This window comes from Zeus faber, assembly GCF_960531495.2.
Source record: "Zeus faber genome assembly, chromosome: 16".
Lineage (NCBI taxonomy): Eukaryota > Metazoa > Chordata > Actinopteri > Zeiformes > Zeidae > Zeus > Zeus faber.
The window spans coordinates 22,152,227-22,177,221 of NC_137202.1; the positions used below are offsets into that span (position 1 = coordinate 22,152,227).

At 45.3% G+C, this 24,995-nt stretch overlaps 2 protein-coding genes across 2 annotated transcripts in view; both read left to right on the plus strand.

The window, feature by feature from the left end:
* actn2b (actinin, alpha 2b) overlaps positions 1–16,834 on the plus strand; it is a 28,493-nt gene extending 11,659 nt beyond the window's left edge. Inside the window, exons 13-21 of the mRNA XM_080016704.1 lie at positions 3,420–3,528; positions 4,149–4,289; positions 5,301–5,483; positions 6,828–6,962; positions 7,214–7,393; positions 7,875–8,021; positions 12,561–12,626; positions 12,727–12,885; positions 15,325–16,834. Coding sequence (XP_079872830.1) covers positions 3,420–3,528; positions 4,149–4,289; positions 5,301–5,483; positions 6,828–6,962; positions 7,214–7,393; positions 7,875–8,021; positions 12,561–12,626; positions 12,727–12,885; positions 15,325–15,483 — 1,279 coding nt within the window. The 3' untranslated portion in view covers positions 15,484–16,834. The remainder of the gene's footprint in view (positions 1–3,419; positions 3,529–4,148; positions 4,290–5,300; positions 5,484–6,827; positions 6,963–7,213; positions 7,394–7,874; positions 8,022–12,560; positions 12,627–12,726; positions 12,886–15,324) is intronic.
* Positions 16,835–17,149: 315 nt separating this feature from the next.
* Positions 17,150–24,995, plus strand: part of LOC307242099 (ryanodine receptor 2-like) — a gene marked incomplete at both ends in the record, with an annotated part of 79,692 nt that continues 71,846 nt past the window's right edge. Inside the window, 11 exons of the mRNA XM_080016434.1 lie at positions 17,150–17,197; positions 20,125–20,244; positions 20,990–21,094; positions 21,201–21,272; positions 21,443–21,521; positions 22,410–22,522; positions 23,130–23,250; positions 23,825–23,921; positions 24,054–24,128; positions 24,462–24,618; positions 24,823–24,987. Of these exons, the coding sequence (XP_079872560.1) occupies positions 17,150–17,197; positions 20,125–20,244; positions 20,990–21,094; positions 21,201–21,272; positions 21,443–21,521; positions 22,410–22,522; positions 23,130–23,250; positions 23,825–23,921; positions 24,054–24,128; positions 24,462–24,618; positions 24,823–24,987 (1,152 nt within the window). The remainder of the gene's footprint in view (positions 17,198–20,124; positions 20,245–20,989; positions 21,095–21,200; positions 21,273–21,442; positions 21,522–22,409; positions 22,523–23,129; positions 23,251–23,824; positions 23,922–24,053; positions 24,129–24,461; positions 24,619–24,822; positions 24,988–24,995) is intronic.

The window sequence follows — 24,995 nt, forward strand, 5'->3', positions numbered from 1 at the left end:
GATTTGGCCAATTCATTGTTGCATCATTCAGATAATGACTTTAGCGCCCCATGTGGCCGGAAATATACAACTTTTTTCTTGACCCCTTGGACTTTCCATCTACCAATTTCCATGAAGATTGGACAAATGTAACCCTGCCTTTAGGGTCCTGAATGTTGATTAGACTGTGGCAGCCATCTTGTGACTATCGACTTCATCTTTCTTGAGTTAATAGAACCTTCAGCTGCAAGTGTCCTAACGCTGGTTGCGTTACAATCGGACACATGGTCTCGGAGTAGTGACCATTTCATGAATCTTCTGGTATCGCGCCTCCTTTAAGCCAACCGGATAAAACATAGGTAACAGATTCAGTAGAGAAACCTGGACTTGGGAACCAGGTTTTGTGAAAATTGGACCAGGTGTTCTGAAGATAAGCCTACTACTTGTTTATGCGGCAGTGTTCACAATATGTTTGCACCTGTGGCGGCCATATTGAGAGGGATTTTAAAACCCTACTGATGATTTTTAAAAAGGGGAGTGCGAGGAATGGAACAAAGTCGGTTTGGTTGAAACTGGACAAATGGCCTTGGGGGAGATGTCGAAAGATTGTTTTTCAGAAAATTCTAATTGTGATTGGCAGAAGGCAATGGCGTCCCTGCACCACCGATCGTGAAATGCATCATATGACACCAAGACTGTGACAGTGGGATGAACGCAGTGTGAGATATCGCCATGTGGAAAGTGCAACTTTGACCTGCCGGTGGCACTAGACACATTTTCTGAGTGGGCAATTTTAGATTTCAACGATTGAGACCAACGTCTACTGCGTCAACTGTGTAAAAAGCCACTGGTGGGAACATGGTGAACTGGAAAAAGTGGTGGATACTATAATACTAAAACAAAGAAAAACAAAAGGGTGTTTTTACCTCCGGTGCTTGACGCCCTAATGTGCTAGATTCAAACCTTGGATGTGGCATAAAAAAGGGGAAAAAGTGCCTTTTTCCATGTCCCCAAGAAAGACAAACTGCAACACAAGAGTGCGCAAGCACTCTTTACAGAACTTTCCTATTTCAAAATATTTCCAGGAGTTAAAGTGTTACCCTTATAACTCGTCTTGAACCATTCTTAACCTAAAAAAAATAAATAGTGGGTTTATTTTTCAGAAAAGTTCAAAGAGTTGGCTGTTTCATTCCTTGACCTCAACAATGGAAACTATGGGAAATATCCACAAATTCTTCCAATCAATGATCAACGACTACCAGCTGTCTACTTTCACCTTCCCAGTTTTATATTGGCCACAGACTACTTCCTGTTTTGTATTTAAACAATCCGCTTGCGCACAGACAGAACTTCACCTTTGTGGCGTTATGGCTGTTGGGAGCGTTATGTGGTGAGTTGTGCCAGCGCTGGATAGTTCTTTAGTCACTGTGCCGACGTTTAACTTCCAAATGACTGATTCCATTGCAGCACATGCCTCCTTGTTGCACTGCTTGCCTGCAGTGTCGACTGCTTCCATGCTGCAGGTAATTTAAATCCAACATGTAAAAGATCACGCTTGGTATCTTCATAATGCGTTGTTTGAAATAATGTATTGTTTCTCAGGGTGGCGTCAGAATGAGCCTGTTTTTCAGGACACGTCTCCTGGTGGGGCTGGATGGTCAAAAAGTTCTTCTAAGGATACAATCTCCCACCCCGCTGGTGTTTCATTCCGGTCTGGTCCTGATCATTACATTGGCAAAAGTCCGAGTGGGGGCTATGCCGGCTATAGCTCTGCTCTGGTCGACTCTGGCTTGAGACCTGCCAATGCTGTTACCAGACAATATCAGCCCACACCCGGTGTCGGCTTCAGTCCACCTACTGGATTCCAGCCAGGTGGACCAGCACACTTTGGCTCCACTTATGAACATGGAGACTTGGAAAGGGTGATGCCGCAAAGTTATATACCACCTTACCTGGGCCCCGTTAACCCAGATCGCTTTCAGCCCGGTCAAATGACACGCCGCACCTCCGTTCTTGAAGCCGGCCATCAAGAAAGGGAAATGCAGGAAGAGGGTTTTGTGCCGTGGTGGGTCAATGGACCGCGCAGGTCGTGGACTGGGCCTGTACGGCCCCGTCCTTTCAACAAGCCGCTGAGCAGGCAAATGCGTAAGCACTAATGCCAGTCCTTGGCGCCCACCACCCCTTTAGAATGTGCCAAATAACTCCTGGCACGGTCATCCATGAGCAAGGAAACCAAAGGGAGGGAGCTGTAAGAGATGCCACTTTCCTGGGTGGTCTGACTCCAGTGGTGAAGCTGGCCAACTTATGCTGATGAGAGGCATTGACCCAGGTTCTCATCTGCGGCTTTCAAGACTAATTTAAAATGTGTACAAACCCCTCTGTGACAGGGGATATGGCTGTGGTGTGTTCCTACACAAAATAAAATGCTTAAAACATCTTTAACTGTAGTATGGCTACCTTACTCACTTGACTTTTTTTTTATTGCTTGTGTAAACGTTCTCCAACTTGACATTTTCAGGGTAAAATGGCTCCCTGGTACCGTTTACATTTTATGGGAGTGGTTGTTTGGACCATTAGCTGTTTTTACATGAACAGCTCTCCATGTTGACAGTTCTTGACTTATTCTGATATTTGCACTAGTATCTGGATTACATTTAATGAATTTAAATTGCACTTTTAAGGGCTGCATGGTTTACGAACATGCAAAATGAGTCGTTGCAGACGGACCTTAATTCAAGCACTGAACTAGTCATGTTAAAACAGATCGCCTGGCCCACTTGTTTTTAAACTGACAGTTTATCTCCTTTGCTTAACTCACCGTAATACATCCAGACAATTTAAGATGGGTGTTAAGGTAACGCACTTCAGCTTCCCTCACTAATCTTTCTATAGTCATGTTTTAAAATGATCAATTCCTTCAGAAGTGAGCCAGCATGTAGGAGTACATTACTGTAACTCTCTGCCCAGATAAATTTCTGTAATTGAAAAGTAAGTGGGCCATAGTATGCATTGTACATTTTAAATTAATTCTCTATCAATTAATTGGATATGTTTTGTGGTGTACTGTATAGCAGATGTCTTTAAAAGATCCTTATAGCACCATCAGTTGTTTCCCTCAACCATAACTAATTACAGATCCTTGTAATTGGTTACTGCGTGTCAAAGTAATCTGCCCAACCATGGCAGTATGTGGCTTTATATGGAGGCAAATGTTCTACACTTTTAAATCGCATTCAACATCCTGACCAAAGAAAGCTTCTAGCCGCAAAACTGTTCACTTTGGTGGTATTTGACTTTCCTTTTTCTATCTGACGTCTTGCAGGTCAAGACCAGAGGTGTGCTCCAGTTTTTGCTTTCATAAGTTTGAAGCGGTTGTTTTACAAAAGCTGAATTCTCCGCTGCATCGCGTGGCGAAACTTACAATCCCGGTGTCTTTCCAGTGAACTAGATTACCATGACGTGGCCGCGGTGAACCAGCGTTGCCAGAGCATTTGCGACCTGTGGGACCAGCTAGGAACTCTGACTCAGAAGAGGAGGGAGGCGCTGGAGGTAAGGACGACCAGACGGAGCTGTGAATCAAATAAATGCGATGGGTCTGAGCAGCGACACGACTGATCCACGAAGGGTCGAGAGGATTGGGTAAATCGGAGGGGGGAGATATTTGGGAAGTGAACAGGGGACAGCCTGTCCGGGACGTGCCTGGAACGGAGCCGGCTACCCACTACATCTGAGCTCCCCTGATCCAACCCCAGAGCTCCCGGAACGGAGCCCACGATTAGGCTGACTGACAAGGACAGAGGCCTTCTCTCTCTCTGGCATCCCGTGGTGGTGGTGGTGGGGGAAGGGTGTCCGTGTCGAACCGCACCGGGCTCAGGGGTCAACAAGGCTGTTTCGATGTGTTGTATCCAGGATTAGCTGCCCCAACAGGTGAGGGGATGTTTGATTCAGGAATAGTCCGTGCGGTCGACACACACGCGCATCATTCAGTGTCACTGAGGTAAAGCAGTTATGAAGCGGGAAGCAAACCCGTCCCACAGGAAAATTGCATCAAATGTGTTTCCAATGCCCAAGCTCACGACAGTCATAAACAAAACAATGGCACGACACGCAAAGGACATCTAAGACCAAAGGGGTCATTGAATAACCGCCTGGGGTCTCGCTGTTTCCAGCGGACGGAGAAGCTGCTGGAGACCATTGACCAGTTGTTCCTGGAGTTTTCCAAGAGGTCGGCTCCGTTTAACAACTGGATGGAGGGAGCGATGGAGGACCTGCAGGACATGTTCATCGTGCACACCATCGAAGAAGTCCAGGTCAGGGACACTCTGCACTCAAATTATGTCATGTTTACATCATTGTGTCATGTATCGCAAGATATGTCGTCGGGTTATAAACACAATGTGGAATATCATCTCCATGTGAATATGTTCACCCTGAACCATATTCACAAGTTCCCACCTGCATATTATATACTTGAATGCTTGATAGTAGGGCCGGGTAAAAGAAGAATTAAAATCAATACCCTGAGACAATTCAATATTATTGTTTCAATTTCTGAATCTATTTGAAAGATGCAATGTTGATTCTTTGTTTGGATGTTATGGAACCATTTTAAATACGCTGCTACTCTTGGTGTCACCAGAGTCACAAATTTATTCACTTCAGTTATTTATTAAAAAGATTTTGAAAGACTGGGCCACTAAAGAAAAACACTTAATTTCATAGGATATCGAATTTTACATTTGGAAGCACAATGTGTTAAAAAGTTATTTATTTCACATATTTATTTTTATTATATACAAAAATAAAGAATAAATATGATGGGAAAAAAAAAAAAATATATATATATATATATATATATATATATATATATTATTCTATATGATACTGCTCAATAAAATCATGTATATATAACTTGTTGGCTGAAAAATAAATAAAAAAAATCAGTTAACTGAATCAGTTCCATGAAATATCCTTGTAGAGCACATCAGATGGTATACTGATTAAGGAAAGATTCTCAAGGGAAGGAATTCGCATCGTCTACTAAATGTCAATATATGGATATGGAATCGTTTTGTGACCCTTTGTGCCAAAACAGAATCGAATCGTGAGATCCTGCCCAACAACCAGCCCGACTCGGTGCTAGATTATAAATGTCATCATGAAATTGTGCATTTATCATTGGACTTGTGGGACTGAACATGAAACATTAAACCAGATAAAGTAGCAGCAGCGGCGGCGCCGCAGGTCACGTCAGACTCCTTCGATCCCGGGAGACAACTCAGGAGCTGCAAACTCTTCTCTCGCTCCCGCTCTCCCTCCAGAGCCTCATCGCCGCCCACGAGCAGTTCAAGGCGACTCTCCCCGAGGCAGACGGGGAGCGACAGGCCATCGTGGGGATCCACAACGAGGTGCAGAAGATTTCCCAGAGCTACGGCATCAAGGCCGTCGGCATCAACCCCTACAGCGTCCTCACGACAGAGGAGCTCCTCAACAAGTGGGACAAGGTAGCGCCGACTTAAAAAACACACACTCACGCACCGCATAGCAGCGCTCTGCCTTCATCTTATTATTCCAGTGGTATTCAAACAGTGTGGGGGCGTCGCCCTAATGAGGTGCGGAGGAATTGCAAGGGGAGCGGGAGAAAATGAAAGGGGGAGAAATTATTAGGCCTTCTATAATTTGTTTAAGCACTAATATGACAAGACTAATTCTAACAGTAGTTTATGGGTTGTTATTTTAATTAGTTGATTGAAAATAACCCGTGTAAATAGGCAATAAAATGAATGCCACAAATTATTATGACGTATGCTTGTGACGTCAACTCCTCGAAATCCTAGGGAGGGTGGGCTCCAAAAAGTTTGAACACCACTGTATTATTCTCTACAGATTTATAATCGTGGGAGAACTCTTTTATTTATCAGTCTGGGTAAAAAAAAATGACTGTGCATTGAATGTGTTGACGATCCATCACAAGTCATGCGATTTTTGTTATTCTTAGAATTTTTTGGGCTAAAAAGTGTCCGGAACAGGAGGACCGCTAGAGCTATGGACACAGTTGAGGTGTCGTTAGAGCCGGGACGTCACAGACATGGTTGTGGTACACCGGCATTTGTGCTACTGACACGCCAACGTACGAAAACCTCGGATCGGGTAATGGAACGAGATGAGTTTTAGAATAAGACGCTTTGTGACATCATCAAATTTTCTAGTGTGTGTCTAGTAGTGGTTAGAGATTACAAAGTGTGTGTGTGTGTGTGTGTGTGTGTGTGTGTGTGTGTGTGTGTGTGTGTGTGTGTGTGGTCCTACCTGGTAGATGTCCACGGGGCTGTTCGATTGATATTTTATTTCTTTGGTCTTTTTGTAAATGAAGACATTCTATTCCAATACAACCCTGTGTCAGAGGTGGTGTTGTGGTCCTCCTTACACTGCCAGATTCGCGGAAGTCGTAAAGTGCGTGATGGGTTTCATATTCTCGGAACAAATCATTGAAAATAGCAGCCTGAAATTGTAAATAATCACGTAAAAACGTCAACCGTTTTGTGGTGACATGGAATGGCAGCCCATCGAAAAAGTTGTACACGAAAAAACATGAATCCACAGAAACCGGTGAAAACGTTGAGTCAAGTCCACCCGACGACTGTGGGACTGTGTGGGAATGAATGATGCGTTCATGTCAGCAAAGCGGCGTAAAACTATAACCTGTGGAAACGCCTCAAAATGTAACTTGTCACCAACAGGTATTGCTGCCTGCAGCTACAGTATATTTAAAATTTAAAATTATAATATAATACATCGGAAATTTATTTGAGAATAATGTCGACAACCACAGTGTCTGTGTACGTTGCTAGGTTAAGAAGCTTGTACCCCAGAGAGATGGGGCGCTCCAGGAAGAGATGGCGTGCCAGCATACCCACGAGAGGCTAAGACGGCAGTTTGCCGCCCAGGCCAACCTCATCGGGCCGTGGATCCAAACCAGGATGGAGGTGGGGCTCCCAGGCTTCTTCAGAAATTAATCAATAAATCGATTAAGTGTAACTGATCCAAAAAAAAAACCACTTAAGAGCTTTAATGAATGATGTGGCCCCTTTTCCATGAATGTAATTTTTCTTTTTATTTAAGGCACAAACCGCCCACTACCTCATTTACTGTACTTGATAGTGAGCAAAAGAAGTAGTTCCCGCTTCCCCGACTGGTATCAAATTTGCTAAAACTGGTCCTCTCTGTCCTGTGACAGGAGATCGGCCGCTGCTCCCTGGAGCTGGGCGGCACGCTGGAGGACCAGATGACCCAGCTGAAGCAGTTTGAGCACGTCATCGTGGCCTACAAGCCCAACATTGACAAGCTGGAGGGAGACCACCAGCTCATCCAAGAGTCACTGGTGTTTGATAACAAACACACCAACTACACCATGGAGGTACACGCCCACGTCCAAAGACAAATGTTGGAGGGGGCTGGAATATTATCATACGACTGAATCTGAATCAGGACGAAGGTGATCCTGTTCTAATTTGTTCTAGACTAGGAAGTCCCAGACTGAGGTAATGAAGGACTAGTCTATGACTACCTCTGGCTGGTCTAAGTATTGGTCTTAGTCCACATCAACCTGGAGGCCACATTAATCCAAAAATAAACCTGCCCTAGCCAGGTTTTATGAAGACTTCACTTAGACTTTCCCTGGTCTTGATTAAAAAAAATAAAAATAAAATAAAATAAAAATCTGATTTCCAGAAGGAAGATGAGAGATAATCCAGGTCTACAGGGAGACTATTTTAAACCATGACCGAGAAAGGCCATTTCACTTAGTCCAGTTTAAAAGTGTGATTTAGTCTGGGATTAGGTCTGATCTTGTGTCCGCGACACCGGGCCTTGATGTCCTTGTGTCACCTCGTCAACAGCACATCCGTGTGGGCTGGGAGCTCCTCCTCACCACCATAGCCCGCACCATCAACGAGATCGAGACCCAGATCCTGACCCGGGACGCCAAGGGCATCAGCCAGCAGCAGATGAACGAGTTCAGATCCTCTTTCAACCACTTTGACAGGGTACAGTGCTGCACTCACACACACATACCTTCAGACAGCTCAGTAGTTGAAGAGCCTCGTGCTGGTGGAGGGGGCCCGGGTTGGACGCTCTACGTCTCCCTGCAAGAGTGTCGCTCAATTCCGGTCGGCTCCCACGGTGCTGTCCTGGAGCTGACCTTGAATAGCATTTTGTAGGACATTTGCTGTTTCTACTTCGTTTTAGTGTTTATGTAAAGATATGCATATGTCAGGGTTCTAAAAATGTGCTTGAAGTGCTTAGATTTCATCCTCAGAAATCAAAGCACTTCAACTGGAATATCTTGAAAATAGCCGCTTTTGTGCATAAGTGCTTGACAAGCCCTGGGGAGAGGGGGAGGGAGAGGGGGAGGGAGAACATATACTTATTGTCTCTCTATCTGTTTGTGAACTAATATGCATGCTGTTCTATGTTTGTATTTCCGTCTTGTTTGAGTCTGAGTAATCTTTCTAACAGCCAACCAGAGAGATGCAGGTAAACTGTGTTGCCTGAATTTTGCAACTTAATGTGTATTTTCAGGATTTTCCCTCAATTTTGATATATCAAATCATAATTACGTATCTTTGCTGCGCAGGAAGTCTGTGGAGACTGCCTCCACGTCCTGCTTTGAGACCAAAACACTGCATTGTTGCTGAAGGGAAGAAAAGCCTTACATTTGATCCCAAATTAAAACGTTTATTCTGCGTTGTTTTGGCTCACAGTGCCGGTTTACGGCGGATGGAATGAATGAATGAATGCGAGTACGTTGAAGCGAAAAAAGAGAAGCTCAACGGGCTCTTGAGAAACAACAATGAACCTAACTGGGCACTCATCCCGCTGGTGAAAACTCAAAAGAAAAGAATGAAAAGCAACGTGTTTTTCGTGCTTTGAATTAAGTGCAAAACAATCAATGCGGCAACACTGCGCCATTTGCTTTTATTGTTCGCTTCAGCTGCTGCTCCCGTGCTCCATAATTCCCGAACAGCAACACAGAGGGACCAACTGTTAATTGAGTGATGGATGAAGCCTCGGGTTGTGCTACAACCGTGGTTTTACGAAGGAAGAAGAGAGTTCTTACTTTGCCCTAAGCTGTCTCCAACTGTCTCCAGAAATAAAGCTGAAGGCCCCTTTTAGCCAACCAAGTCTCAACTTGGCCCTGACAGGCTGTGATTGGGCCACTCGGACACCGCCTTTCCTCTGACATATTATTCAGCGCTTGAGGGAGCTGGTAAGTGAGGCCACGGGCAAGAACTCTCATTCTTCATTCGTAAAACCAGGGTTGTAGCACAACCCAAACATTTCACTTCATTTTGAACTCTGAGGAAACTGAGCCTGACCCCAATATTACAGCGTAATGGGTCATCTCCACGCGCAGCACACAACAGCGCTCAAAGGCTAGCCATTTGGATGTGTGAAGCGCCCTTGTTGACGGGGCTCTAGTGCTGTGAATTATTTCCACCACCTCCACAGCTAAACCTTCGTTTAACAGCTGGCTCCGCTCAGGAATTTCCACTGGTGGGGGGCGGGATGGAAGATTTCCTCCGCTGCCTGTGTCAGTAGGTCCGGCTGAAGCAGGAGCACCTACGGCATACCCACGATGAGGGACCTCAGGTCCCGGAACCGAGTCTGTGTCGGCCACCAACGTGAATGTTGGGTCGGGTCGTTCTTCCTGTCCTGTCCTGTCCTGTCCTGAATGTGATATGCTGACAGGGAACAGAGGTGGAAATGGACCCACTGCAAAATCCTTAATGCCACCTGATTCATGGCTAGGGAGCGGACATCCTTACACGTTCCGACGTGTGAAATGTGTCAGGACATGGTGTTCCCTCACCCGTGGTGCGGGGGTGTAGCCAGGCCAACCGGACAGCCTACAACTCCCAACACATTGATGTGCCGGGTCATTGACCATCCGGCCCTCGCAATCAGCGACCCAGCCATACAGTAAGGCATTGGTTTTAATCACCACCCGCGGTGTCACTGGACCCAGCCAGACCCCTTTCATGAGGTTGCCAGGGGTCAGCCAAAACCTCAGGCTGTCTCGGCACTCCTGCGTAATGGTCAGTACCCAGGAGAGGTCACTGGCTGGTCGGGGGTCTCACGGCAGTTCTGATGGCGGAAAGGATTCCTGTTCTAGCCCCTCATCCCGTCGGTGAGGGGAGGCTGAGACGTCTCCTGGGCCGGAGCCAGTCTGCTCTGGGCCCGTGCCGATCTTGAGGGGTGTGACTGCTCCTGTGATGTGCCGGGGTTCTACCGGAGCTCACACCGTGGGGACTGGGTCTGTCAGGACATGAAGCTCCTCAATGCCACCGAGTCCTTCTGCTGCCGCTCAAACTTGTGGGTCCACAATGGGCCCGGACAGACCCAACTCCTTCACTGGAGTGGCCAGGAGCCTAGTCTTCTACCTTCTCAGAAATCTAAGATAGGTTAAGCAATGAGTGGCGTCGCGTCACCCTGCACGCCCTGCATCCTGCGCTGCGCCCCTAGCCATTATGAGGCAGAAGTCAGTGGTTTTTCACACTTCCCGGGGGTGGCCTTCTCCTCCAGGTCCTGTAGGAGCCTACAGCAGGCAGATATTATTAAGCAGTGCTCCAGCCTGCCCTGCGGCCTTGCATGACTTTTCAGCCACATTTGCCGTCAGCCTGCACGCCATGGACAGCAACAGAGGCTTTTCTGCAGTGAGGGAGGGGCTTCCCCCTCCACCTCGGAGCCCAACAACTCTCTTCCTGATCCACCTGGCATGGATGCTGAGGGAGATCCAGAGAGGTGGGGTAGCGTGGCCTTGAAACAAGGCCTGAAGACAGGAGAGCTGATTCCTCCTCTTCGCCCTCCCCCTCAATGCACGTAGGCTTTTCGGCAGTACAGGGATGACTAGGGAGGGAACCGAAGATGTCGGCCCTATGGCGGATGACTTCTAGCTGCAGACTCGAGCAGGCGACGCAGAAGAATGGGTCTGACAGCCCTGCCTCCATGTGTGCCTGGTCGAGACAGCAGACGCACAATGGATGAGTAACCCTGCGGGTCATGTGCGCGCCGCAGCCTGTCCATAGCCGGCATAATTCCTTAATTTTCTCTTTCAGTAATAGGGGGCAACAGCCGAAAGCTGAATAAGGAAAGAGGAAGTATGGCAGGCGGTGACCGTGTGTGTGTGTGTGTGTGTGTGTGTGTGTGTGTGTGTGTATATATGTATATATATATATATATATATATATATATATATATATATATATATATATATATATATATATATATACATACACACACACACACGGGGGGTGGGCCATATGATGGGTGTCCGAGTGGCCCAATCACAGCCTGTAAGGGTTCAAAGGTGCTTTCAGATTTGTTCAGTGGCGCTGTCTGGAGACAGCTTAAGGCATAGTATAACTTCAGATGGAAATGAAGCAAAACCAAGCGGTGTCAAATTGTCAATTTCGGATCATAGAAGACTTCTGGACACGTGGCGGCTTGACGGCATGACGTGATGTTTGACAAGTACTAATGCAGACCTGCCAACCTGCACACATTCGGTGTACCAACCACACAATTCTTGATCAAAATACGCAGATACAAAATGCTAGCTGAAACTACACAAAAAATATATTATGATTTTAATTACGGAAAACGATCAGTCATTACAAAGCAATGACCTGCCGATCAGCCTCAGATACTGTATTTCCGATTCTGCGTCGGTCAGCTTTACACGCCCGATACTGTTTTCATCTCCTGTACTGGTAAAAATGCTCCGATACTCAAACCAGACACCAAAAAAGATAGCATAAGAAAGTAAACATTGGCCGTTTGGAGATACTTCAAGGTAAACTAAGACGATTGGATAAATGTTTTATCTATCGCCTAACTGCGTCTATGAAGGAATCAACTCTTTTTAGGTTCTTGACGAGTCTCTCAGTAAAACGAGCCGTTTGAGTCCTTTGATTCAGTTGGTTTAATGCACAGTGAGTGAAGGAAGACTGTGAACGAGTGAGAAGTGTCTCCCTTTTATATTAATATATATTTTTTGCAATGATTGCAATTTATTTTGGAATGGGAAGTACTATATAAATGATATAAATATATATTTGCACTTAAAGTGAAAAAAACTTCCATTTGAAGTTTGAACTGGACGTTTCCATGTTAGTTATGTTGTGTTCTACTAAAACCCAGTAGAGTTACAGGTTGCATTATACTGAAACTTGGTGACGGTCCCATATTCTATTTTATTGGAACTCAGTGACCGTTCCATGTATTATTTTTTTTTTAACTCATGGACAGTTTCATGTTCTATTATGAACAAAAATAAACACACAGTGTCAAAATCAGTAATCTCACTATTGTCCCTGTTGCACTGTTGTGCTACTCAAAATATTTTTCCAAGGTTGGCAGGTCTTTAAATGTCCCAGAGTGTCACCCCTTTATCTCCTTAATCCCCTCTAATCCGTCTTTGACTGATCCGCGATGTTTGGCACTTTTTTTCCATTTACCCCTCTGTCTGCCCGTCGCTCACATTTGTGTGGGGAATCCCTCTGACCTTTAAACTCTACCCGTAGAAGAAGAACGGGGCAATGGAGACCGATGACTTCAGAGCTTGTCTCATCTCCATGGGCTACGATTTGGTAAGATGCGCCCACCGGCCGTCGACCGATCACACATGAAAACGCAGATTTTGCTGATATCATGTAACCCTCTCTTTCCAATCCCTCGCCCGCCCGTCAGGGGGAAGTGGAGTTTGCCCGCATCATGATGCTGGTGGACCCCAGCGCCACCGGGGTCGTCTCCTTCCAGTCTTTCATCGACTTCATGACCAGAGAAACGGCCGATACCGACACCGCAGATCAGGTCGTGGCGTCCTTCAGGATCCTGGCGGCCGACAAGGTATGTTCCGAGGGGTGCTGCGGTTGTGTCAGTTTGTTAAAATACCAACAGGGTTCTTAACGGGTCCTTGAGGTGCTTGACGTGCTTGTATTTCGTCCTCAGAAATTGAAGTACTGCAATGCCTTGAAAATAGCCCCATTTGTGCTTGAAGTGCTAGAAAGCGCGCCCATTTAAAACCTGTGATATATCCCCTGGTTTTGTTATTCAAATGGTGACGCAATAAAACATCTCCAGAATCGCTTTTACTAAATAGTTTGTCAGGGAAATTTAATCCAGCATGGTTGGAAATAGACACTTATAATAGTAGCATCAGACAGTAGATTTGCTTGATTGATTGATAATAGAAGACCATGAGATTAATAATAGTTGGATGAGATAATGCACATTTCTCAATACCAAGTACGCAAAGTCCGGACTTGCTGACTTGGTAGTTCAGACTTGGCAAGTTGGACTCGGGAGTACAGACTCCCGGGGACCAATACCATTACCACGGCTTGGTGCGAAATGCATTCTGGGATACTTGGCTGTCCCAAGTCCACACAAGGCACCACCGATGCATCCTCGATAAAATGGGCGGAGCAAGTCCACATCCGGGGCATTTGGACTGGACTTGGCTTAATGCGTACTTTGACTACTTGGGCTGCGACTGATGACGTTTCGCAAGTCCACAAGAACACAAGTACAGACAAGAACGCAGATTAAGGAAGGGCCAAAGAGATATATAATGGATATAGGAACATAAATAATAGACAATGAGACAAAGATTATATTATATTTTAATAAATAAAGATCACATTGCAATTGATTATTTTTTTGCATTAAGTCATTGAAAATGAAAAAAATTGTACTTGAAAGTCCTTGAAATTCATTTTGTAATGCCAGAATGAACTCTGTACCAAGGTGGTGAAATGGTTACCTAAGCAAGGAGTTACTCTCGGTTGTTCTTTATCAAAATTGTATACGTACTAATATAATAATAATATAGCTGCAGGCAGCAATACAAATGGTCCAGTTAAGTCATGTTAGGTACATATTACAGCTTTCCGAGGTTCCCGAATCTGCGCTCTGTGATAATATGCGGGGACGTTTGGAGCGACCGAGGGACAGTCTTTTTTGAATCTGTGCTGTCAGCATGCTGGGCATACAACACAGAATATTTGTGCCATTGCGTCTAGGACAATTGTCTGCAAGTGGAGTTAAACTTCTCACACATGCATTGACAAAACAGAGTTAATTAAGTCCAGGAAAACTGGAACAGCAATTGGGCACGTGGCCTCTTCCTGTCATAGCTATGGAAGTAAATGAGGGAGAAAAGGAGAGGGGTGCAACCAGGAGGGTGTTGGGGGTGATGCCACCGCAGGTCCAGAACCCAGGCCGCGGACGCCAGGCATAGACCACAGGCCCGGAGCCAGGTCCCACGGCGATAGACCGACACCACGCCCGAACCGCCCACCCCCACGGCCACTAACACCTCGGATAAAGGCAAGGCCCGCGCTACTGCAACTGGCCAGACGCCCCAACGGGCTGAAGCCCCGAGTGACCATCCACGTGGCCAAGTGCACTCAGCGCAGGACACCCGGATGTCAGCCCTCCTAACTGACACCCGCAGACACCCAGATATGTGGGCCATCCACCACCTCCAATATCCGCAAAGGCTGACAGCCGCCTCCCGTACCCCAACCCACATCCATGATGGCAAGCCACCAGGACCCAAACCCAGCCGGCAGGGGTCAGACCGCCAACACCACCCGCACACCAACCTACCAGAGCCCTGCCACCCCGGAAAACTCCAGTGTGTGCACCATGTGTGCTTTTGGCAATTGCAGTTAAAATTCCAAGCACGTTGAACCTGAATCACCTGCACCCCTCCTGCCCCGCAGACCCTGGTCTGGTGGACTGTTGTTCAGAGTAAGATTTATGTGTTCCAAGCTGGTATGAGTGGTATTAAAATTTCCTGACAGACGAGGAGCACATCGGGGCAGGAGCGTGACGGGCAAGATGGCAGCAGCCCCCCCCGCCCCATCCCCACTCACATAGCTCGCACCCCAACCGTCCCGCAAATCCTAAGCCTATTATGTGGGGGATGTACTGAGTATCAGTTCTGGCACTGGGAGACATAGGCGACGGCACAACCAGATCAACGCAGGGGTGCAGCAGGCTGGGCAGCACCTACGCAGACCCCACCCCAGACCTGACCGTTTGGTTTCTCCGACCGTTTTGCCTCTTTGTATATATCTGACAATTTAAATTTTTACTTTGCATTTCTTTCTATTTTATTTGATCAGTTTTTTTTATTCTCCATTTTTGTTTTATGAAAATCGTCTTATAGAAGAATAACAATAACAATAATAGTAAATAATAATTCCTTGTACGTGCATGTGTACCTGGTGAGTAATACTGATTGTGATTCTGGTGTCTTCCTGTCCTGTGCCGCCGCAGCCCTTCATCCTGGTGGACGAGCTCAGGAGGGAGCTTCCCCACGACCAGGCGGAGTACTGCATCATGAGGATGCCTCAGTACAAGGTCCCCGGAGCCCCGCCCGGAGCGCTCGACTACACCGCATTCTCCACCGCCCTATACGGGGAGAGCGACCTTTAACCCCACCGCCACATGTGTACCCCCCCGCCCACCCCCCCCCGTCATTGAATGAAATAGATTAAAAAAGCAAAGAAAAAACACACTCACATATGTTGACTGAAATGATTTGTCTACTGATGCAGTGGGGTGTCGGCAGTTGTGATTTCTGTCTCAGTCCACTCGTCCTTGTATTTTTGATGTGAATGATCCGCCCCCTAAAATAATAAATAAACACTCAATTAATGCAATTGCCATGTTTTATTTATTTTCTTTTTTCTTTATTTTGATAAAGCAGAGTAAATACAAGCCTCACATTTTGCATCATTATTCCCATGCGTGATGAGAGTCAACAGGTTTCGAGAACATGCATCCTCAATTTGGGTACGCAACCTTCGACCTCACACCAACCCAGGTTGAAAAGACAACGTTCATAGAATTTGAATTTGTGCGGCTTTTTTTATTTATTTATTTATTTATTTTTAATCAGTGAAAATGGTAAATCATATTTATTGAATTGAAAATGGACTCTTGGCCCCAACAGGTTGAATGATCAGTCTTGACAGCTCAAAAAGTCCCGTCACACGTTCCTATTCCACGTCACAGCTGAGGTAGAATAAGAACACCAGCCGCCAAACACAGTTTTAAGATTATTTTTTGCTTTCCTTGTAAAAGACACACAGTGATTAAAGATTTTAAGCAGTGAATTTGTTATAATATAATTGTCCACAAGACAAACATTTCTCAAACATTTTGTTATACTTTGGAGCTGATAACCCGAAATTTTGTCTGTCAGTGTGGATACCACCCTAAATGAGTCATTAATTAAAACATGGATCAGAACTCACATTCAGTATTATACATGTTATGACACACACATGCACAAGCTAGTCAATATCGAAAATGAATGTGCACCCCATAACTATGCACTGAACAACGTTATACTAATTAAAACTAATTCTGCAAAGTTCTGTGTTCATTGATGAATAAAAAAAGATGAAAATTCTGATACATGTGTTGATTATATTTCTCTTTTTTTTTAATTTACATATGAAAAAAATAAAAAGTTATAATTCGAAAGATTATAATAATTGCAATAACTTGTACACATGTATTGATTTTTTTTTTTCTTCTTTCTAAACGTTTTTATTTCTTTTAATCTTTTTTTTAATTGCCATGCAAGTGTAAAGATAAATAAAAAATGATAATTTTCCAAACTATTAATTGCAATAACTAAACTCTGATGCAGCTTATCTTGATTTTTTTTTATGAATGGTTTCTTTGGATTCAAAAAAAAATCATATCTTTTAAAACTTCTCTTTTAAAAAATTATGTCATACAAGTGGAACAATAAATAAAAATTAAATGCCGTCAACTGAATTCTGTCTATTATGTAGATTATTTATGAACGTATAATGTTCACATTTTCGTTTATTTTTTTTTTCTATGTCAAGTAAAATAAAAACATATTAAAATGATTAAAAAATAAATAAAAATGAATAATTGCGAGAGTTTGAAGCCTGTTGCTCGGTGGTCTGACAAGGTGTGTGTGATGGAGGCATGGACCCCGCCCCCCGGCCGGTGGTGGTGGCCGCCACTCCTCTCACTGGGCGGTGGTGGTCCGTCACTCCTCTCACTGGGCGGTGGTGGTCCGTCATTCCTCTCACTGCACCTCGGCTGCTCGCTCAACATGAGTGAAGCTGTGGAAAAGGAAGACGAAATCCAGTTTCTGCGCACGGTGAGTCACTTTCCACTTACTTTCTACACTTATTTACGTCCGAAGCAGCCTAATTATTCTGAGGGTTAGGGTGTTTTTATTGACATGTTTTTATTTACACTTTTATTCATTTTTAAATAGGCACCTAATAGGTCACCTGTTGGATATCTTTCTGCAAAATGGTGGACGGTCTGTTAATTGCGTTCAATGGGAAAATAATTTATATTTTGTTAACAAATATATTAATATATATATACACAGTGTGTGTGTGTGTGTGTGTGTGTATATATATATATATATATATACATATATATATATACATATATATATATATATATATATATATATATATATATAGAAAATAATCAGAAATTAAAAAAAAAAAATTGAAATATTATATATATACTGTATAAATGTATATAGTGCTGCACAGCTACATTTGCTAGCTAGATAAAATACATATTTTTTTAACACATCGACAATTTTTCCCTTGCAATTCGCCTGTAGTACATTAACAAAGCTGCAATACTCTATTATTTTTAGTAGCATTTGAAAATTTTTTTCTTGAATAAACTGAATTAATTTCATATATTTGCAAGCACATAAAAATGACCGTTAATCACACGTTTTCATCAAATCCTTCTTACTTCATGTGAATTATTTCTTAAAGTTTGCTTTACCTTTTTTTTTTTTTTTTTTGCATCTTTTTTAGGTTTCACTGTATGTCCTGTACAAAGTGAGGGTGACTAACGACCAGCGTCTAATTCCTTGTATGTGTCAGCATACTTGGCCTTTAAAGTCTGATTCCAATTGTTATTTTTAACTGCTGTGGCCGTCTTTAGTGCCGCAGGGCTGGCCGTCGTCGTTATCATGGTTCCCTCTCTCTCACATGTCGTTATCTCCGTCCTCTGATAAGAACACGTCACAGGAACAGTGCGGCTGAGGCCGAGTCAGGGAGTCGCATGTTCCTCTCATACAGGAGGCTGCACTTTCAGGACCGCGTTTATAGAACCCTGGTTTTACCGGACATTTAACATTAAACCTAAACTTAACCATCTATAACATTAAACCTAAACTTAACCATCTATAACATTAAACCTAAACTTAACCATCTATAACATTTTACATAAAACTACAAGTCGTTTAACCGAAAGTAGTACTTGGGTGGAATAAACCTATAAAGTATTATTCACTGGGTGGCGCTGTTGCAAAAAACTAGGATCCGAGAATTGTGGTGCTGAAACTGCAGCCTCCTCAATTGCAGGAACATATTATTAGAGACCACACACACACACACACACACACACACACACACACACACACAGAGTCAAAATCCATTCTATTCATTTGATGATGAAACATATCATACTGGCAAAACTCACTTTCATTTCCAAATGAGGGCTTGTAGTAGAAGCTTTCTCGTTTTGATTTCTATTTTATTTAACGTCTTCATCGTACGCCACCTTGTAACTCTGCTTTTGAAGGCGCTTCATAAATAAAATGTTTCTTACGAGAAGAAGTTTGATGATGATGATGATGATGATGATGATGATGCACCCTGTGCTGCGGTGTGTGTGTGTGTGTGTGACGGACAGACTCCAGAATACTTCACTGATATGAGAAAGTGGATAAGAAGGTGAATCTGAGGGTCACGCCCTGCACTGTCGCCCCAATATGGCGGTGTGCCGCCCGGGTGACTTTGTTACCTTAAATAGACGATGCAAAAGCCAGCTCCTCTGAGCTGATTCACACGTACAGTGCAACAAATGGATTTTAATACAAGGTGCCGCATTTGCATTCAATCCATTCAACCACAGGGGGCGGTTCTAGGGCATGGGCACCAGGGGCTTCCAAATTTGTATCGGGTAGAGATACAGCAGGAAATCGGGCTGCCCCCGACTAAAGATTGCCCTAGCCGACTATTAGTCGACAGTTCCAGCCATTAGTCGACTAATCGCCGCACGTTGAGGATGTTGATTTAATGATTTAAATATATGTTTTTGGGGCATCAGAAAACAAGGGTTTGCGTTCCAGAGCTGAGAAAGAATGTTCTAACACTGTCAACACTGTGCTACATACAAGCATCTACATCGCGCATGCATACAACCATGTTAACGCAGCATCAAATCCACAGAGTAGTTCAAAACAAGGTTGTACGTGTTGCAATAATTAATAATCTTTACAAAGGGAACGTTGTTCAGCGTTCAGTTTTCAAATGGATTCAGAAATCGAAACAATCACATTTAAATGTTGCTGTGTATCAATGTATTTATTTTCGAAAACCGTCGCCAAGTACATGTTGCTTCTCAGTGTGCATCTGCTCGATCTCCCTCTGTGATGTGTGTGTGTGCGCGCGTGCGTGTGTGTGCGTGCGTGCGTGTGTGTGTGTGTGTGCGTGTGTATGCGTGCGTGTGTGTGTGTGCGCGTCTGTGTGTGTGTGTGTGTGTGGGTGTGGGTGTGGGTGTGCATGTGTCTGTGTGTCTGTGTGTGTGTGTCTGTGTGTGTGTGAATGTGTATGTGTGTGCATGTGTGTGCACGTATGCCTGTGTGTGCGTATGTGTGCGTGTGTGCGTGTATATGTGTGCGCGCGTCTGTGTGTGTGTGTGTGTGTGTGTGCGTGCGTGTGTGTGTGTGCGCGTCTGTGTGTGTGTGTGTGTGTGTGTGTGCGTGCGTGTTTGTGCGCGTATGTGTGTGTGTGTGTGCGCGTGAATGTGTGTGCATGTGTGTGCACGTATGCGTGTGTGTGCGTGTGTGTGTGTGCGCGCATCTGTGTGTGTGTGTGTGTGTGCGTTGTCTGCGTGTGTGCGTGCATGTGCGCATGTGCGTGTGTGTGTGTGCGCGCATCTGTGTGTGTGTGTGTGTGTGTGTGCGTTGTCTGCGTGTGTGCGTGCATGCGCGCGTGTGCGTGTGTGTGTGTGTGTGTGTGTGTGTGTGTGTTTCTCCACCAGGGGGATGAGGTGGTGTTGCAGAGCTCCTTCTCGCTCCACCAGGAGCAGCTGAAGCTCTGTTTGGCCGCCGACGGCTTCGGCTCGAGGCTCTGCTCCCTGGAACTCACCTCCAACTGCAAGGTCAGGACGCCTACACAAAGCGGGGGGCTCTCAACCGGCGGGTGGCGGTCCACAGCCGGGTCGCGGGTCCATTCCCGGCGGACCCGGGGAATGAGCGGCGTCATCATTTCGGCGCATTTGCACTTTTTACTATTTTGGAAGCTCAGGAGATGAACTGCCCTTGTTGCACTTGTTGTCGTCTTTGTGCTTTTCTCAACATTTTGGATCTCTGCAACTATTCATTCAGCAGAATAAATGGGAACGGCTCAAATCTGAAACGACGCCTCGGGTCGTGAGTCCATGACGGCACTTCCGGTGGAGGATTAAAATAATGAAGATGAGGTCGGATCATAAGAGAGCTGTTAAAAGAGATGTTTATGGCATTACTAGCGTTGGGTTTTTACACCCTTTTCGACGTTGCGGAGAGGCGTCGTCTGTGCTCCGCGGCTCCAGCGCTCTCTTGCGTATTCTTGAGTGTCGGCTGATTTCCCGCAAATTACTTTTTCGAGAGCAATATGTAGGTAGGGAATATTATTGGCCATCGTGTGTCGCTCTGTTCAAGATAAGTCTTTATTAATGCGGTGGAAGGGGTGTGGGGGGGGGGGGGGGGTTGAATATTCATTGATTTGATCCTTGTGCTCCGTTTAAATTCATTCTGATAATGATTGATACTGGACACCCAAAATCACTCGGGCCCCGCGCAGCCCCGTGTTGGTTTCGGCAAAGTCATGGACTGTTTGTTTGTTGTGTTTTGTGTGTCTCCCAGAATGCTCCACCGGACCTCCGTGTGTGCTCCTTCGTCCTGGCCCAGTGCCTCTCCGTCAGAGCCCTCCAAGAGATGCTCGCCAGCAGACAGGACCAGGCTTCGGGGGTACATTCTGTTCATTTAGACCGTTGTTTGTATGATTTATCATTTTAACGACGCAGCGTCTCTGGAAGGATCCTGTTGTACACGCGGTCTCTTTGTTTTATTTCAGGGAGGACGGGAGTGTTATCGCACGCTGTTGTACGGCCAGTCGGTGTTGTTCCAACATTCCCACAGCGCCATGGTGAGGCTCACGGACGGGGAACGGTTGCAGATCAAGATATGGATTATTAATTCGCTCCCAAAGCTATGTTTGAATGGATTTTTATTTTTTTTCACTTCCATAACTCGTTAGTTAAAAAAAGATACCTGCAATTCCCTTGTGATGTGTTTTGCTGGTCTTTTTCCCCACAGTATCTCAGCTGTTTGACTTCCTGTGTGGCGTCGACTGATAAGCTGGCATTCGATGTCGGTCTGCAAGAAGATAAAGCAGGTACTTGTGTACAAGGGTTGGAATACAGACACTCCTCGCATAACGACCGTTCCTGGCACCAGGTCGGTGAGCGGATCGGTCGATAAGCGAGGACCCGCGTTGTTTCACGGTGAGGGGGCGTGGCCATTGTGAACGCTAGTGTAGTGAATACTGACAGACTGCGGGAACGAGATTGAGACTGAGAACGGTGATGAGATGTATACAGTGTATAGAGTATGTATAGTATGTATAGTATATACAGTCTATATAGTATACAGTATATAGAGTATATAGTGTATATGGTATATATATATATATATAGTATAATATATATAGTGTATATAGTATATATAGTGTATACAGTATATATAGCGTATAATAGTGTATATAGTATATATAGTATATATAGTATGTATAGTTGTGGTGTGTGGTTGGGAGGGTTTGAGCAGCCACACCTGAAGCTCTTTGGTTGGGGTAATGGGCAACAGGTAAAACTCCATCCTCACACACACTCAGGATAGAGGAGCCCCGTCATGACATGTTCCATCTGCTCCCGGCTAATTCCACCTAGCCTCCTCTCTACAATAAACTGGTGTCTACAACCCATCGTGGTCTGTGTCTCTGTGCCCTGGAAACACCACTGCGGCAGTCCCTTCTGCCGCAGTGGCGCCGGACGTGGGGCGGCGTACAGTACAGACCGGTCAGAGTGCCGGTCGTAGGTCTGAACGGTGGTTAGTCAGGTATGTCGTTAAGTGAGGAGTACCTGCGTTAAAAACCCATGGTGACAATCCCGCCAGTTTTTTTTTCCAATTTAACCTGATGCCCTGCATCGACAGAGTCGTTGCTACCACTGAACCGCGTTTCGCTTCCACAACTTTTTTCAACAATCTTTCAAACGACTGTGTGCAGGCGAGGCATGCTGGTGGACGGTCCACCCGGCGTCCAGACAGAGGTCAGAGGGTGAGAAGGTGCGTGTCGGTGATGACCTCATACTGGTCAGTGTGTCCTCAGAGAGATATCTGGTGAGTGGGGACATTTAAAAATTAAAAAGTATGGAATAATTACTTAACAGAGGCCACAAGTCTGTAGATCCAGCTTTATTTTGAACCCCTTAACCACTTTATGTGGCGTACATTAGATTGTTATAAACAAACGATATACTTGAAATGACACTGGTTCATTTGGAATGGACAGGCACACATTCATCCCTCCGTCCTGCAGAGTTGTTCTGCTCCGTATCTTGCATCTTCTGTGGCTGAACTGGAATTTTCCTACTTTAGACCTTCTTCTATAACTTTTGGGGAGTTGAATGAAAGTACAAACTTGCAAAACTTGCCTGTGTAGCCTTAAATATCTGCAGGACACATTCAATAGAGAAGTAGAAAATGTAGGATTGCCAACTCAGACTCTTTTCAAAGTCGCTCCGCAGTGTGAACAATGAAGCAGCTGAATTTGCCTTTGGTCGATCTTTCACCTTCCAAACATTTTGCTCTTGACATCATTTGTTTGCCTTTAAATTTATACATTTTGCACACTTAGGGGCTTTTAAATTTTTTTTTTTACGGCGAAACCCCGCCCCCTAAAAAACGGGCGATCCTGGTGTTATTTCTGGCTTTTCTTCCCCGTTAGCACCTGTCTTACGGCAGCGCGGTCGACAGGAGCTTGCACAGCAGTCTAATTGTCGATGCAGCTTTTCAGCCGACCCTCTGGAGCGTTGCCCCCATCTGCTCCGGAGGTGCTGCTGCTCAAGGCAAGTACCGCCCCCCTCCTAGCCCCCTCTCCACCCCCCACCCCCCGCTCTTTTAGCTTGTTCAGAAACTTGGATTTATTTTATTATTTCACACATTTTTCCACATCCAAGCGATTTGATTGACGAAACACATTGGCGAGGGAGGACTTTTTATAACATCAGTGCCGGCGCTGGCAGCAGCTTTGTAGCCAACTAAGCCATTTGGTGCTGGCTTTTGGAGATTTCTGTCGGGGACCGCCCGAGGTCCTCTCCTTAAGCATGAGGACGAGTGTGTGAAAATTGTTTGGTCTTGACTGTGTGTAGTGGCCCCTAACTTCCGGCGCAAGGGATTTAGCACCAAATTCCTGTGCAATTTCATATGTTCACAGAGTCAACTTCATTTAAAGAGCACGTTTAAAAATGATTACGTTTGACCGAATTGCTGTCGGTTTTCTGATCGAATCGTAATTGGTGTCACCTAGGCGGCGACGCAATGTAGTTTATTTATTTATTAAATCCACCAAGCCTTATCCCAAAATGAGATGTTTACGGCGCTGACGCGTGCTCTAATCCTGGTGCCTGGTGCGACCCGTAGGCTACCTGAGGGGCGGAGACACGCTGCGGCTGCTGCACGGCCACAGTGACGCCTGCTTGACGGTTCCTTCCACAGCGCACGGAGAGGAGATGAGGAGGTCTTCTTTTGTCTCGTTTTGTTTTTTTCCACATATATATATGTATATATATATATATATATACATATATATATTAAAGATCGAAGGAACCGGGCAAGTGAAGGAAAATAATTTGCCGGCTTGTGTTTCTAGAATGATCCACTACGAGGTCGGCGCGGTGTCCGCCCGTGCACGCTCTCTGTGGACGCTGGAGATTCTGCGTGTAGTGTGAGTAGTGCGTTCGATCAGCTTTATTACATCTTGATGGGATTAGTTATATACAGCCGGTTTGGCAGGCGGCCCATGCCGTCACAACTTTAGTTATGCAGTCCTTAATCGCAATGTAGAAAGAAACACTAATGCACATAGAAATACACAGAGAAATCTTCCCGAGTACTGTGGCCCGGTATGTACCATTTTGTGGTACTATTGTAGTACTAAGTCAGATAAACAAGAAGCTTCCAGGGATTGTAGTAATTTATAGGTGAGGAGAGGGACTTTCTCCCTGTAGGAATGTCTTGTCGTCTCTCTGAAACCAAACCAAACACGTGGGTTTCCCAGGTGGAGCGGCAGCCATGTGCGCTGGGGTCAACCCTTTCGATTGTGCCACGTGACGACCGGGCGGTACCTCGGCCTCACGCAGGAGAGCGGCCTGCATCTGTTGGAGAGGGACAGGGCAGATGTCAACGCAACCGCCTTCTGTTTCCGGCCGTCAAAGGTCAGGGGCCACACGACAAATATACCCCAGTTCTTCCGGGCGGTTCCAACTCACAGGCTTAGAATGAGGACATACTCAGTTTAAAGAGTGTGCTTGAATTAAGTCGGCAGATGCTTTGTGACGTGATGCCTTTTCGAGACAAGCAAACCGTGGTGTGTGCGACATTTGGTCTAACGCAATCATGATCACACATTTCATCTCCAGGAAAAGTCTGACCCATGTCCGAAAAAGGATGTTGAAGGGATGGGCGCCGCGGAGATCAAGTATGGTGACTCCATTTGCTATATTCAGCATATAGACTCTGGCCTGTGGCTCACCTACCAAGCCAGCGATGGCAAATGCACCCGTGTGTGTGGAGTTCAGCGCAAGGTAAACCT